At 45.1% G+C, this 16,650-nt stretch overlaps 1 protein-coding gene across 1 annotated transcript in view; it reads left to right on the top strand.

The window, feature by feature from the left end:
• LOC112073150 (transcription factor COE1-A-like) overlaps positions 1 to 16,351 on the top strand; it is a gene marked incomplete at its 3' end in the record, with an annotated part of 23,697 nt that extends 7,346 nt beyond the window's left edge. Inside the window, exon 5 of the mRNA XM_024140495.1 lies at positions 16,278 to 16,351. Within this exon, the coding sequence (XP_023996263.1) occupies positions 16,278 to 16,351 (74 nt within the window). The remainder of the gene's footprint in view (positions 1 to 16,277) is intronic.
• Positions 16,352 to 16,650: the final 299 nt, after the last annotated feature.

The following is a 16,650-nucleotide window of genomic DNA, read 5'->3' on the forward strand; positions in this document are numbered from 1 at the left end:
CAGTACTGTAGTGTAGCATCCGCTCGTCTGACACTTCCATATTGAGGATTACTGGTACTTCCTGCTTAGTTTTTGCTTGTAAGCAGGAATCAGGAGGAAGAATATGGTCAGATTTTCAAATGGAGGCGGGGAGAGCTTTGTATGCATCTCTGTGTGTGGAGTAAGTGGTCTAGAGTTTTTTTTCCCCTCTGGTTGCACATGTGACATGCTGGTTGAAAGAGGTAAAACGGATTAAGGTGTGTGATGACAGGAAGACTAATTAACAGGTGGTCCAGCCAACTATTGTTGTGCTTGTTAGGACAAAGCCCCATGCACGTTCTTTCCAGCGAGAGCTGCCTGCCTGCCTGCCTGTCTGTCTCTGTCTGCTGTCTGTCTGTCTGTCTGTCTGTCTGTCTGTTCTCTCTGTCCTCTGTCTGTCTCGCTGTTCTGTCTGTCGTCTATGCTCTGTCTGTCGTTATCTCTCTGTCTGTCTGTCTTGTCTGTCTGTCTGTCTGTCTGTGTCTGTCCTGTCTGTCTGGTCTGTCTGTCTGTCGTGTCTGTCTGTCTGGTCTGTCTGTCTGTCTGTCTGTCTGTCTGCTGTCTGTCTTCTGTCTGTCGGTCTTCTGTCTGTCCTGTCTGTCTGTCTGTCGTCTGTCTGTCTGTCTGTCTTGTCTGTTCTGTCTGGTCTGTCTGTCTGTCGTTGTCTGTCTGTCTGTCTGTCTTGTTCTGTCTGTCTGTCTGTCTGTCTGTCTGTCTCTGTCTGTCTGTCTGTCTGTCTGTTCGTGTCTGTCTGTCTGTCTGTCGGTCTGTGTCTGTCTTCTGTCTGTCTTGGTCTGTCTGTCTGCTCGCTTTTGTTCGTCGTCTGTCTGGTCTTGTCTGTCGTCTTCTGTCTGTCTGTCTGTTCTGTCTGTCTGTCTGTCTGTCTGTCTGTCTGTCTGTGTCTGTCTGTTCGTCGTGTGTCTGTCTGTCTGTTGTCTTGCGTGCGCGCCTGTCTGTCTGTCTTCTGTCTGTCTGTCTGTCGTGTCTGTCTGTCTGTCATAGTCTGTCTCTGTCAGTCTGTCTGTCTGTTCTGTCTGTCTGTCTGTCTGTCTGTCTGTCTGTCTGTCTGTTCTGTCTGTCTTGTCTGTCTAGTCTGTCTGTCTGTCTGTCTGTCTGTCTGGTCTGTCTGTCTGTCTGTCTGTCTGTCTGTCTGTCCTGTCTGCTCCTGTCTGTCTGTCTGTCTGTGCGTCTGTCTGTCCGTCTGTCTGTCTGTCTTCTGTCTGTCTGTCTGTCTGTCTGTCCTGCTCTGCCTCTGTCTGTCTGTCTGTCTGTCTGGTGTGTCTGTCTGTCTGCTGTGTCTGTCTCTCTTGTCTCAGCCTATTGAGTCCCAGTGTCTGATGCAACAGTTGTTGCCTGCGTGCCTGCTGGTCCAGCCCTCATGGAAATCAGAGGCATTATTCATGCTAATTGTTATTAGGGACCCACAGAGTTTAAGACCTCACCCTTGTGTTGTTATTACTGTGGCACACCACCCACTACGCCGCTGCACCTGTACTGTGGCTCCAATGGAGACAACCACCTCACTGTGTACCACTGTGCTTCATACCCTTACTAAGAGATCAGTCCTGACAGGGAAAAGGAGGAGGAGTTCTATGGCTGGCGGATAACCGATATTGACAACTTACCATGCATGTTTGGTAATCACATTGTCAAGTAGTGCATCATTTTCATCCACAACCATAAAAATGCCGTCTACTAAAAATAGTATTTATTGTTATAACCAACTTAACATCAGACACTACACTCACAAACACGGATGTAGGAGAGAGCAAAGAACTGGAAAAGGAGAGAGAAAGGGAGAGATGAGAGAAGAGAGGAAGAACAGAGAAGGAGAGAAAGAGAAAGAGAGAGAAGAGAGGAGAGAGAAGAGAGAGAAAAGAGAGAGAAAGAGAGGAGAGGAGAGAGAAAGAGAGAGAAGCGAGCAGACGATAGGAGAGAGAGGGGAGGAGGATGAGAGATAGAGAGAGAGCAGACGAGAGACGAGAGAAGACGAGATGAAGAGAGAGAGAGAGAGAGAGAGAGAGAGAGAGAGAGAGAGAGAGAGAGAGAGAGAGAGAGAGAGAGAGAGAGAGAGACGAGAGAGAGAATGATGAGAGAGAGAGAAGAAGAGAGAGAGAAGGAGAGAGGAGGAGGAGAGAGAGAGTGAGAGAGAGAGAGATAGAAAGTGACAGGCATGAAAACTTGGCAGTAGAAAATACTAAAGTATAATGACCTCTCAGCTCCCTATCAAACCTAAAATCTCAATATGACGAAACCGACAGAAAAATGAACAACAAATGGACAAATTTGTTATAGATTAAGAACGAATAAATCTAAAGCGACAATTAGAATTACGGATGCAGACCACTAGTCACGCAACAAAAACATAGAGGACCCGGAAAAACCTGCAGTCTACTGGAACCCTGCACTATCCAAGCCGAATTCAACTAACACAAATATACAGAAATACACTACGGAAAAAGAAGCGTAACAGCACGTCAGAAATCAGCTCATGTAATGTGAAGACCATACTCATAGACCAATGCTGTAAACTCAATTCATGGGGTACTAAAACCTAAGGTCACAAACCACAGAACAAACAACAACACGCAAGGAATTATCCTATCCAACAACTCAACGAACAGACCCAGGATGTAGAGTGTACAACCACTAAACGTAACGCAAAAAATCAACTTTCACTTTGACAGTCCTATAACAAAGAAATAAAGAAAAAAAACATTTACATTGGATCATACAAATCCTGAAATAACCTTTAAAGGACTTACAAACAACCATTGAGCGGATTACGCTCCAATTACCTTGATGAGTTACAGGTAACAAAATAAAAACCCTTTCACAACCCAAAAAGGCCGTGGTGGTTGATGGTATCCTGTAATGAAATGATCAAATATACAGACAACAAATTCCAATTGGCTATACTAAAAACTTCTTTAACATCGTCCTTAGCTCTGGCATCTTCCCCAATATGGGCAACCCAAGGACTGATCACCCCAATCCACAAAAGTGGAAGACAAATTTGTACCCAATAACTACCGTGGAATATGCGTCAACAGTAACCTTTGCGGAAAATCCTCTGCCATTATCATTAACAGCAACTCGTTACATTTCCTCAATGAAAACAATGTAACTTGAGCAAATGTCAAATTGGGCTTTTTACCCAAATTACCCGTAACACACAGACCATGTATTCACCCTACACACCCTAGATGACAACCAAAAACCAAACCAAAACAAGGCAAAGTCCTTCTCATGCTGTTGATTTCAAAACAAAGCCTTCGACTTCACCCAAAACAAAAAAAGCGGCCTAAATTTTTTCTGCTTTCAAAAGTCTTCTGGCAAGAAGATCTGAAATGGGTTTGTTCAAGCAAATATGATCCCACAACATTGGGGACAGAGGCTGGAAATGTTTATGTCTTCACACCTCTGGCTCCAGTATTACCAGCTCACCTCTGGTAGTTACTAGGGCTGTGACGTGGCCCCAGTGACCAGGCCTCTGTCAATTTCCAGAGAGAGAGTGAGAGAGAGAAGAAAGAGGAGAGGGTAAGAGAGAAGACCCAGAAGGAGGTACCGAAGAAGAGAGAGAGAGGAGAGAAGAGGGGGAGGTGCCGAGGAGGAAGAGAGAGAGGAGAGAATGAGGAGGAGAAGAGAAGCAGAGAGAGAAGAGGATTTGGCGATGAGAGAAGACATGAGGAACGGGTGACCTATGCCTGCTATACAAGAAATTGAGAGAAAAAAGATGGGGAAAAGTAGCCGTGAAGACACAAAGCTGAAGAGCGGTTGGGGGGTAGCGTAAAACATACGACATGTGAGTATAAAATCCATGTACACAAACAGAACAAGTGTGCGGTTAAAATTGGCCAAAAAACCACACACATTCTTCACACCAGCAAAAAGGGGATCGTGGGAGAGAGAGGTTGGAAAGAGGCAGGAGGGATGCCAGCTTTAAGCGGCCCAACCCTCTGATTCAACATAGTATAAAATACAACGAAAGCGAGGAGAATTGGCGAAGCGGGCACTAGATAGCAGATAGAAACAGTCCTGCAGCACCCGAGAGAGAGAGAGAAAAGAGGTCTCACCCTACTAGCGAATCCGAAGTCAAAATGTCTACTGTTTGTGATCGATCGTCTTTCTCGGGTGCTTTCTGGTCGAGCACGAACACAGAGAGGAGGAGAGCGGGGGACCAGATAGACAGAAAGTGACAGCACCCTAGAATCTTCTGCACAGATTCTGTCAGAGACCTGAGCGAGGACGAGACGAAAGAGAGACCTGTTTTGGCTCTGACTTCGCTCACCATTCTTGATAGACCACTACAGAAGATGGCACAGAGCCCTAAACAAACTGTCCGTAAAGTCAATGTCTGAAACTCATCTGGTTATGAAACTTACCGTAAATCGTTGTGTCTTTCAACAACTTCTCCTGTACTAGTGCTAATAGAACCAAAGTTAACTACCACATGAGAATTATTCAACCAACCCAGAATATTGTATTGAACATTCTTAAAAAGAAGGAGGCTTCTAACCATAAAGGTCCAATAATGAATCATCGACAAACAGAGTTGCAAGCCACTTAAATCTTCACTTCATTCAATAGATAGATTCAGTTCGCTAGTTGCCTCTCCGTTCAGAGCAACCAACAAAAAACACAGCAAGCTAAGAATCTAATCTATATACCTTTTCCGTTAGGTGGCTAGCGCCATATCCCCTTAAAAAACTCCACGGAGGGACCATCCTTACCCCTTACCTCGAAGCTTAAGACGTATCGCATCCAATAACCAAAGCCTAACAGGGTGAACGAACATTACTGCGAGCAGACATATCTAGGAAACAAATAGGCGGCCTTCGGTACGGAAAAGAAAAAATGCCAATTCAAAAAGAGAAACAATAATGTGATGAAAAGTCCTCTATACCCTCTATTTGCCTCTCTCCCTCCCCCTCCTGCTCACACGATAACCGAAAGATTAGGGGATCTGTTTAACAGCCTTATTATTAAAGAATAGACAACAAGGGTTACTATGAGTCGAGTACCAGAATTGAACCAGCCCCATTGTCCCCTTGGTAGTGGTAGCTTTTACTGAGTAAGGGTTTAGGTTTCATGGATTGATGAATCTTGTTCCTTTTGACGGCTGGCGCCCGCGTTGCCCCAGTGTGGACCCGGGCCCGTCTTTGTCCTTACGCAGTTAAAGGAACGGCCCGTAAGCAATGGTATTTCTCCATCACCATCCAGCCACTAGGGAACCCAAACACCAAATGTGCAGAGCTCTGCATGGCCAGAGATCTGGCCATTTTTTACCGCCTAGCCAAAAATACCTTCGCCTCCTAACCGTAGGCCACATTAGAACAACCATAAACCTATATACGTGTGTCAACCTACCATGGTCCTAGGGGTAAATTGCACAGGTAGCAACACCGCAAAAGAATAATTAAGAACCAAGAAACTGCAGCAGGGCATGTGAACAGAAAGTTGGTCTTAAAGGGCGATACCCCACGAAATTATCCCAAAAAATCCAGAAAAGCAGCCCCTTAAATTTCTACAACCACCTAAAAAGGAAGCCCGATTTCCCAAACCTTCCCATAACAAAGCCATCACCTACAAGGAGGATGAACCTTGGAGAAGACCTACCCTGCTAAACATAATATCCTTACTCAACATGGCTAAATAAGTCTTCAGTGTCTCAGTCACGTACATAGGAGTCAACTTCTAGCCTTCGAAGTTCTGCAATCTCGGTTTCACAAACACAAACACAACCCCACAGGCAGCCCCAGCACAAAAACAGGGCACACATTGAGTAATGGGGTCACTTACAAATTGCTCTTGTCCTCAAAACAAAAACCACGCATCGAAAAAAAATAATGCTCTCTTCCTGCCAACTTTGAAAGTCAATATAAACTCTACTTTCTTGATGAATAAGACACTTAATACAAATAAATAACGCATAAAACTTAGGCCATAAACTATAACACAATCCACTTTATCTCCTCCCGGTCAGCCTCGACACAAAGCAAGACTAACAAAACCCACACATCTTACTCGTGGCGCAATACACACAGATGGCAGAAGACAGTGTTGGCCATTTTTGGCGCTCTCATCAACAACGACGCGAAGCATCCATACGAGAGACAGCCTCGCCCTGCCTTCAGAAAGTGTAGTATTTGAGCCTGAGCTAATACACACGTGAGTTGACGGTAACGACTCCTCGGCCCCTATAATCAACTACTAAGTGGTGAAAGCGGCCCTGTGCACGGTAGATCCGTGGTCCACCGAATGTCTTTAGTGAGCAGCGCACCACAGGTAGCGCTTGCTCATTCGTGACAACAACAAGATCTACCATGGCTGCGTGCGTCTCGTAGGCAGACATGGTCTCTTCCACTCCGTGTTCCAGAGTCCACCTGAACGGGTAACTTTTCTGCCTCCGCGATTCAACTTCTTCAAGACAAAAGCGCTAATCATGTTGCTCTATGCTATGTTTAAAATAATGGCCCAAGCATTATATGTTTTTTTTTTTTAATTCCTGTTGAGTGTGTGAGCTATATAGTTCTAAGTGAGTGTAGCCAATGGCCGGACTCATCCGTAACCTCCTGCCCAAATAAATGAGTCATCTGACCATATAGAAGGAGACATATTCTTTACCCTTTTATCAATGCAAGAAGTACAAATCAGAAGGATCTCAGCCACGATAAGAATTAGTCTGGAAAACTGAGAGCACTGCTCCTGAATTTCCTAACAAACTACAACAAAGAAAGGCTCCCAGAGAATGACCTTCGATGAGACTGGAGCCGGGAAGGAGAAATTTCCACGTGCTTGCCATCACAGCCCCAGCAAGATTTGTGACCTGTTGCCACCAAGAAGACAAGGGACAACACACACACATTGTAAGATAGCAACCCATATTTATGCTTATTATTTTAACTTGTGCTGCTTAGACACTATCTGTGAACATGGTTACAACGAACTTGAATAATATAATAAGGACTCTGAATAGTGAAATGCTTCTTTAGAACAGGAGTATGAGTTATTTTAATAGAAGTCCTTCTGGAATCGTTTTGTTTAATATATATATACGATGCGTATTAATTTGTATTGTTTATTTCACTGTTATAATGAATCTACAACCTGGCCTTGATAACACACTGTCCACAACATTTAAAAACAAGGACGATTTGACTTATTTTCATTAAGTGCCAACTATGCATTGAGGCACAAAAGTCGGCCTCACTGAAATAATAAATACCTGTGTTTTGTATGTAATTTACCAATATTGACAGTATTCTAACAAAGCAATCCACTTGTGTCAATAATAAACATTTTACCAGCAAAGGATGGGGATTAAAACAATCATATAGCAGTACCTTCCCCTCCAGAATTCAGAGGAGGATCATTCATTATGAAAAATATATATAATAATTTGCATTTACATTACAGGCACAATATATACATTTCAATATGGCAAACAAAATATTTCCCATGATATTTAGCAATGTTAGTGAATATCAGTTAGTCTTTAAACAATACTTTGCAAAATTTGTGGTGGATTAACAATAGGTTTATTTGCCAAACTCTATTGAGACAAATGAAAAAACACAAAGGACATCTTAGGCCTGTAATTCCAAGCACGAGTAGTGCAACGACAATAGGCGAAATGTGCCACAATATATTGTTGCGCCAATGGGTTAAAGCCCATTCATAATAGCTTAACACGATTCAATATAATTAGTTTTGCTTAAACAGACTAGTGAAGCTCGCAATTGATGGAAGACAAGGAACAACGACAACCAATGACGCTTATAAAATAAACAACATAAGCCCACAAAAACAATCTACACTAACACCACGATACAGCGACCTAAAACACAGTTCTCATTTTTTTGCTGATGAGACAACTAGCTGCTGACACGCGGGTCAAAAGAATAACCAACGCAAGGCCATTGTGAATTCAAGTACACTCCAACCAATGCTCGCAGGTTTGAACTGGCTTATATGAGGAAATATTTAGCTATTGTAATGTTATTATAGAAAAACAATTCAAGTCATGAGATCAGAGAATCCGTGAATGTATAACTTCTACCACCAGGCTATAATTAAACTATATCAAAAAATTGCTATTTTCTTTCACTCACAGTATAGGACTACCTAAATTTCTCTATAGCAGCAGACCTAACTGAAATTGATCAAGTTTATTTTTTATCAAAAAATACCTTTTGATTTGTCTGTTCATATGTAACAATTACTTGATTACCTAATTGAACTTAAATGACTTCGGAGGAAAAGGACTCAACTAACGACAACCTGGTGCATATTTTCTGTTTAGAATGTAATGCAATTCATTTTGGTTTGTTTAATACGTATCCGTTTCCTTGCGGGGACTAAAGAACATAAAGCCACAACATTGTCGACGGAGAGTTGACCAATGTGGTACACCCTTACCATACTGTAGAGAAAGCGCATTTAAATGATATCCCGGTTTTAGTCTTTTCTCACAGGTGGCATTTCCTGTAAATGAGCAAGATTTAAAGTGAGTTCAACTCAATTTGATTAAAAAAAAAAATTGGACATTTGTAATGCGCTTGTGGTTCAAAATTAGACTGAGCCTCAAGAATAAACTAGTGCCATTGATTATCACGTCGATATAATCTGTGTTTTGGCGAAATGTAACATAATTATTTGTAACACATACATTTTTGTATCTTCAACAGCCCACTTATGAGACTGTTAGCTTATAGATGAAGTATTAAAGCATGAACCCCTGTTTGCATGCTGAAAGGTGCAGAAATTCTCAAAAAGACACGGCAAGAATTACGCTACTTAATGTATGCTACTATAACAAATACATTGGAAACTGGTTTATTGAAATTAGAGGAATTATGGAACAAGGCGGTTGTATGGATGTTATTAAGCCTATGTTTATAGTTACTAGAAATAGCCAACAAATCATTGCCCAAAATTTCCATTTAACACAGTAGGCTAATATTGAGTATTTTGTAATGAGAAACAAGCACCCATCGATTTTAAAATTGTATTATTGTTCCAAATATTGTTTTATTATTTTAACAAGTATTAACATATTTTAGAGATTACCAACGACCCAATAAGGCTATCCGTATCAACGTTTCAAATAACCAATATTATTCTACAAATATTAATTCTACGAATTACTTTGATTAGTAGTATTTTTCTTATTTTCTGAATAGTATTAGTATAATTAGGTCCATTAATTATTTGGATAACACTTTATTAGTATATGCTATGACGATCTCTCTCTAATGTTCTCCACCGTTGACAGATCTGATAAAGACAGAAAGCAGGCAGGAGGGCCTCTCCTTCTCACCCTCCCTCCTTCTCTCTCTTCTTCTCACCCTCCCACTTTATCTATCGCTTGCCCTCTCTCTCCACCTCTCTTTCTCTCCTACCCTGAGGTTTGGAGCCAGAACAGCTGAGCTGGGGGTGGGGTGGGGTAGTTGCTAGTTTGAGGGGGGAACAAAGACGGAGACAGGCAGACTGATCGTGGCACCTCTTTAAAAGTAGCTGTGTTGTTGTGGCGGCGGCCTGGGAAGAAAGGCTGCCGTGCTCCTGGTGACACGCTAACAGATGACGCTAACAGAGTGGGAAGTGCGTTTCCACATATTTATAGGAACTTGTTTACACGCCTTAGATTTCAGCCGTCATATCAAAGCCAATGAGGAAAATGGCAAATGAAAAAGGAAAAGTGTGCGGCGTGAGTTTAAATATGTATTAAAAGGCACATGAAGGCTACATGTTTGTTAATGCACCGGGTGGATCGTGTTGTTGTTAGCACAGGATAGGTGTGAATGTCATGTACGTGCTACATCGACGGTGGAGGGAGCATATTTAGTTTTTATGCACTGTGGACTTCAAAGATAGAAAGACATGGTTGAGTCACACCTACAGTAAAACGCCATGCTGAGTAGTGGGTCAAACTTAACTAAATAACCTGTCTGATACAAACTGCAGTTCTCAATTTGCAGCCAGATTCTCTCCTAATTAGAATTCCAGATGTGTCAGAAGCTGTATACAATATGTAGACACCAAACACTTCAATGACACTAACAAACCAGACAAAGGGCTATTCATCTATTCTATGAGACATTTCCTGCTGTTGGGAGGCTGCCCGATAGCGTTGGATATTCAGCCCTGTTCAGGATTATATTGTGGTAGTAGTAATGACTAGTGTGGTGATGTTCCTAAGGCTGAGGCCCAGGTCTGGAGGTCTGGGCGATATGGTGCTGATCGCCTGGACACCGTCCCTCAGCACCCTCTCTTTGGTGTGGATAAATGAAGGTGTCACTTAGCAATTCCTGTTTTTATAACTGGACTGAAAGACAAGCCAAAAATACCCCGATGTTATTTACGTTTTGTGTTAATGAGTTTGCATCCTGGCCGCTGCTCTGTGTGTAGAGAGAAAAATACAGACATGTTTTTCAGAGCTATTCATTTAGCATGATTTTTTTTTTTTTTTACATATTTAGTGAACATGGTGAAAACATAAACTCACAGAGTGAGAGGGTTTCAATGATTTTGACAAACTCTTGACCCCCCCCCTAACAAAGGACTCAGGATCTTTAATCTTCATGTTTTTATTTGTAGAGCATGCACATTATTTCATGACTTTATATTTCTATGAGTTCATCTGTCATGACGGCGKTAATATTTCTCTACTGGAGAACATCATTGCACAAGGTCTGGCTGTGCTCAGTAAAGATATGACCTGGACGTTGAGAGCAGTGTATTCCTAGCCTGCGGACGTTGATTCATGCAGTGCTGTTTTAGAAGACCTTGGTCATTTATTCTCTCAAAGTGAAAAACAAAGGAACAAGTCATTTTCATAGTCACCTTGACTGCAGAGTAGCTGTGGAGCAGGCTTGTTTTTAACTCAGTGTTATGAGGGAACAGATTCATTTTAACACCATATCTACACCTGCACACGAGGCTGCTGATTGGAGTGTCGTGTGGTTACCGTGCCGACTCCATGCGGTGACTGTTTTGCCGTCAAAGAGAGATCGCCGGCACTGGGACAACGTGTTGTTAGGTTATGGGAGGGTGACAACAAAGCTGAGGCATTTTGGAAGAGGTGTAGGCTGGACCAGATGGTGTGTCACTCTCCAGTCTGGCATCCCAACTGCTCGCCCACACCTCCCCTCCCCTCTCCTCCCTACCCCGCCTCCCTCTGACCGCCCCACCGTCACCACCGTGGGCATGGAGTTTACACGCTAGAGTAGATACACTCCTCCTACACGGCAGACAGTGGCAGAAATCCGCGAGCAGCTAGCACCCTCCTCACTGTTAACAACAGAGTGAMGTGAAAACTGTGCAGGCAGCGAGACACTGCCCTTCCTAGTATATGTGAAGCACTCTGCACGATGAGTCATGAATATTCAATTCCCGAGAGAAGGATAGAAGAGAATGTTCCGGAAAAATAACAGAACATTCCCAGTTACCACAGCACTCATAAAGCACCAAGCATCTCAGTCCACTTTCCATTAAACACGTCCAGAAGTAGTGTAGCATATTCACAATGACGTCTTATGCATCCCTGTGGTTTTAAAGAGTCACAGTGTGAAGTATGTGGACACCTGCTCGTCGAACATATCATTCCATGATCATGGTTTTTAATATGGAGTTGGTCCCCTTCCTGCTGCTATAACAGCCTCCACTCTTCTGGGAAGGTTTTCCACTAGATGTTGGAACATTGCTGCGGGGACTTGCTTCCATTCAGCCACAAGAGCATTAGTGAGGTCYGGCACTGATGTCGATTAGGCCTGGCTCACAGTTGGCGCAATCACCTCAAATTTCGTGGGTTGAGCAGGGCCGTGAGCCAGAATCTTCCAACCTTCTAAAAAAAAACATTTCTGTATGGACCTCGCTTTGTGCACGGGGCATTGTCATGCTGAACAGGAAGGGCCTCCCCCAAACTGTTGCACAAATTGGAAGCACAGAATCATCTAGAATGTCAATAATGCTGCGCTTAAGATTTCCCTTCACTGGAACAAGGGGCCCGAACCATGAAAAACAGCCCGGAACATTATTCTCCTCCACCAAACTTTACAGTTGGCCACATGCAGTTAGGCCAGGTAGCTGTTCTTCTGGCATCCGCCAAACCCAGATTCGCCGCGGGACCTCCAGATGGTGAGCGTGATTCATCACTCCAGAGAACGTGTTTCCACTGCTCAGAGTCCATGGCTGTGAGCTTTACACCACCACAGCGACGCTTGGCATTGCGCATGGTGATCTTAGGCTTGTATGCGGCTGCTGGTCAGGAAACCTATCATTTCAAGTTCCAGACAAACAGTTGTGTGGTGACGTTGCTTCCAGAGGCAGTTTGGATCTCTGTAGTGAGTGTTGGCACCGAGGACGATGTCAACAGATCTGGTTTACAACGGCTGTAGATGAAATAGCCCACTCCACTAATTGAAAGTGGTCACAATACTTTTGTATATATAGTAACGAGTCAACAGTGTGAGCATGCGACATTGACTCAGTCAACTGTTCTCTCAGTAGGGCTCAGCAGGCTCAGAGGCTCCCTCAACAGCCACTATCACTGTGACCCTCCTGTTAACACTCTCTTCTCAGTCTTCCTCTCTCCCTCTCCCGCTCCTCTTTCTTCTCACTCCTCTCCTCTCTCTTCTCTCTTCTCAACTCATCTTCCTCCTCTTCTCACTCCTCTCCTCCTCTTCTCAGCTCCTCTTCTCTCTCTTTCTCTCTCTTCTCACCCTGCTCCTCTCTCTTCTCTCTCAGCCCTCTCCTCTTCTCAACTCCTCCTCCTCTCTCAGCTCGTCTCTCTCTCCTCACTCCTTTCCTCTTCTCAGCTCTCTCCTCTCTTCCTCCTCTCTTCTCTCTCTCTCTCTCATCCCCTCTTCTTCTCACGCTCCCTTTTCCTCTTCTCAGCACCTCCCTCTCTCTTCTCACTCTCTCTCTTCTCAGCTCCTCTCCCCTCTCTCAGCTCCTTCCTCTCGCTTCTCAGCTCCTCCCTCTCTCCTCTCTCACTCCTCTCTCCCTCTCTCTTTCAGCTCCTCTCCTCTCTTTCTTCCTCTTCTCTCTCTTCTCAGCTCCTCTCTCTCTCACCCTCTCTCTCTCTTCTCTCTCTTCTCAGCTCCTCTCTCTCTCCTCAACTCATCTTCTCTCTCTTCCTCAGTCCTCTCCTCTCCTTCTCAGCTCTCCTCTCCTTCTCTTCTCAGCTCCTCCTCCTCTCTCTTCTCCTCTCTCCCTCTCAGCTCCCTCTTCCATCTCTCTCTCTCTCAGCGTCTTCTTCCTCACTCTCTCTCTTCTCAGCTCCTCTTCTCTCTCTTCTCAGCTCCTCTCGTCTCTCTTCTCAGCTCCTCGTCTCTCTCTCCTCTTCTCTCGCTCCTCTTCTCAGCTCCCACGTCTCTCTTCTCACTCCCGTCTCTCTCTCTCAGCTCCTCTCCCTCTCCCTCCCCTCCTCTCCTCTCCTCCTCCTCCTCTCTCTCCTCTCTCTTCCACCTTCCTTCTTCTCAGCGCCTCTCCTCTTGCCATTTCTCTTCTCAGCTCCTCTTCTCTTCTCTTCTCAGGCTCCTCTCCTCTCTCTTCTCACTCCTCATCTCTCTCTGCTCAGCTCCTCTTCTCTTCTCACCCTCCTCCTCTCCCTCTCTCTCAGCTCCTCTGCCTCTTTCTCACGCCTTCCTCTCACGTCTCTCTCGCTCGGCTCCTTCCTTCTCAGCTCTCTCCTCTCCTCTCCTCTCTCTTCTCAGCTCCTCTCCTCCTCTCTCAGCGCCTCCTCTCATCTCACTTCTCTGCACTCCTCTTCTCTTCTCACTCCCTCCCTCCCCTTTCCTTTCTCAGCTCCTCTCCTCCTCTCTTCTCAGCTCCTCCTCTCTCCTCTCTCAGTCTCCTCTCCTCTCTCACTCCTCGTCTCTCCTCCTCAGCTCCCTTCTCTTCTTCTCGCTCCTCTCCCTCCTCTCCTTCTCACTCCCTCGTCTTCTCTCTCCACCCTCCTCTCTCTCAGCTCCTCTTCTCTCTCAGCTCTCTCTCTCTCTCCTCTCCTCTCAGCTCCTCTCCCTCTCCTCTCCTCCGCCTCCTCTCACTCTCTCCTCAGCTCTCTCTCCTTCTCAGCCCTCTCCTCTCCCTCCTCTCTCTTCTCAGTCCCTCCTCTCCTCTCCGCCCTCTCCGTCACTCTCTCTCTCAGCCTCTCTTCTCACCTCTCTCCCTCCCTCTTCTCTCTCTCTCAGCTCCTCTCCTCTCCTCTCTCTCTCTAGCTCCTCTGCTCTTCTCTCCTTCTCAGCTCCTCTCCCTCTCTCCAGCCCTCGCTCTCTCTTCTCAGCTCCCCTTCTCTTTCTCTCACTCCTCTCCTCTCCTCTTCTCACCTCCTCTCCTCTCCTCTCCTCCTTCCTCTCTCTCTCACCCGCTCTCCCTTCCAGCTCCTCTCCTCTCTCTTCTCAGCTCCCGCCCTCCTCCTTCTTCCTTCTCAGCACTCCTCTTCTCTCCTCTCCTCCTCTTCTCAGCTCCTCGTCTCTTCTCAGCTCCTCTTCTCTCCACTCCTCTTCTCTCCTCTCTTCTCCTCTTCTCAGCTCCTCTTCTCTCCATCCCTTCTTCTCTGCTCCTCTCTCGGCTCCCCCCTCTCCTCTCCTCTCTCTCTTCCTCCACCCTCTCCTCTCACTCCTCTCTTCTCAGCTCCTCTCTCTCTACTCCTCTCCTTCCTCTCCTCTCCTCCTCCTCTCCTCTCCTCTCCTCTCCTCTCCTCTCCTCTCCTCTCTCCAGCGCCTCTCCTCTCCGCTCTCTCTTCCAGCTCCTCTTCTCTTCTTCTCATCATCTCTCCCTCTCTCCCTCGCCTCTCTCTTCTCAGCCCTCCTCTCCTCTCTCTTCCCGATGCTCTCTGCTGCTGCTCTCCTCTCTCTTTTCAACTCCTCTCCCTCTCCTCTCTCTTCTCAGCTCCTCTCCTCTCCTCTCTCTTCTCAGCTCCTCTCCTCTCCTCTCTCTTCTCAGCTCCTCTCCTCTCTCTTTACATAACGTTCTGCTCTGCAGCACTGTGGGAAGCCAGGACCCGGGATGGCCCCTTCCCTCCCACCTTGGACAGAAATATCGGACGGGTCCCACAGAGTTCTCACGACACACGCTGCTATTCATTAAACATCCCCCGGCCAGAGGCAGTAAATACTACATTAAGGTCTTAGGGCCGCTCTGTGTGTTTTTGTGTTGTTCAAGTGGAATCTGTTCTTTCAAATTCCAGGGAGGGAGGGAGGGAGAGAGGGTGTTGGTAGTGGTGGCGGGGCGGGGAGGAGAGGGCATGATGGTCTTTGACTGGACAAGGAGATTTAGCATTCCAACAGTCCTTTTAAATTTGTCAACCCTAACCCTAATTTGTGTACTGTTTATAATCTGTATGGAGTATATGGGTAGCACAATCGCCAYGGATAATGTCCACCAGTGTAGTGTTCTGTTTTGCATCCAAGTCTTAGGTGGTGAATTGAAAGGCCACATTTGTTTCCAATGATCAGCTGAGTGTCATGTATATGTTTCAGACAGACAGTGCATTGGGCTCCAGCCTCCAATCCAGGCCGCATTCCAAATTGCACCGTATTCCCTAGATAGTGTGCTAATTAGTGTGCAAATTCAATGCACTATATATGGAATAGGGTACCATTTGGGACACAGGACATGTTACAGAGAGACAGGAAGTCATATTTCCATCCGCACTAACAGCCCTGTTTGGCTGGACCACAGCACGCTCTAAAACACCCTGGAACGGCAGTGAAAACACATACTTGGTTATTACAAGTGTGGTGATATGTTGTCACACAAGGAAAATAAATGTTAACAAAAATCAAGCAAAATGCTGATGTGGACTATTTGGACCAGAAATGGAACAGAAGCGAGCGGGKTGGAAGTTGAAGCCCAATGCTTTAYGAGCACCATATCTTCATCTGGGTAGCTTCTATGGATTTAATTTTCTTAGCATGCAGAAAGTGACGTGTGATAGGGTACATCTGTAAAAAAGAGACCTAGATCTCAGCATGARTCCCTGACAAAATAAAGGTGAAATGAATAAATCAATGRTATATTCTAATATGTGATTAAGTCAAATGAGAGCCAGGGCCCATAATGTTTCAATGGAGGGAGATGTGATTTCTGTGTGGAGGGAGATGTTACCAGACGTGATCCAGACCACAGTCGGAACACTCTCTCCGGGGCAGATCTAGTGGGCCTCTGTGATGACCAGTACCAACCCAACCTTGCTTCAAAAAACAAATCCTCAACCTGTTTCTAATGTAATCTTTGCCCCCCTCCTTCTGCAGGCCATTGTTTATGAAGGGCAAGACAAGAACCCTGAGATGTGTCGAGTGTTACTGACACACGAGATCATGTGCAGGTAAGAAGAGGAAACTCTGCTGCTCTGCTTCTCCTCCTGTCTGCTCCTATAATATACTACACTAAACTACACTATACTACACTATACTACACTACACTATACTACACTATACCACACTAAACTACACTATACTACACTATACTACACTATTAAATATATATTATATATGACAACATGTACATATATGTCCTGCTATATTAATCACATATAGGGGAGGGCCCATTTGTTTAGCAGACTTGAACAACAGGATAATTCAAGATTGGAATGAGTTTTCTGCATGTGCTAATTAAACCCAGGGC

The sequence above is a fragment of the Salvelinus sp. IW2-2015 genome, unplaced genomic scaffold (assembly GCF_002910315.2).
Source record: "Salvelinus sp. IW2-2015 unplaced genomic scaffold, ASM291031v2 Un_scaffold2165, whole genome shotgun sequence".
Lineage (NCBI taxonomy): Eukaryota > Metazoa > Chordata > Actinopteri > Salmoniformes > Salmonidae > Salvelinus > Salvelinus sp. IW2-2015.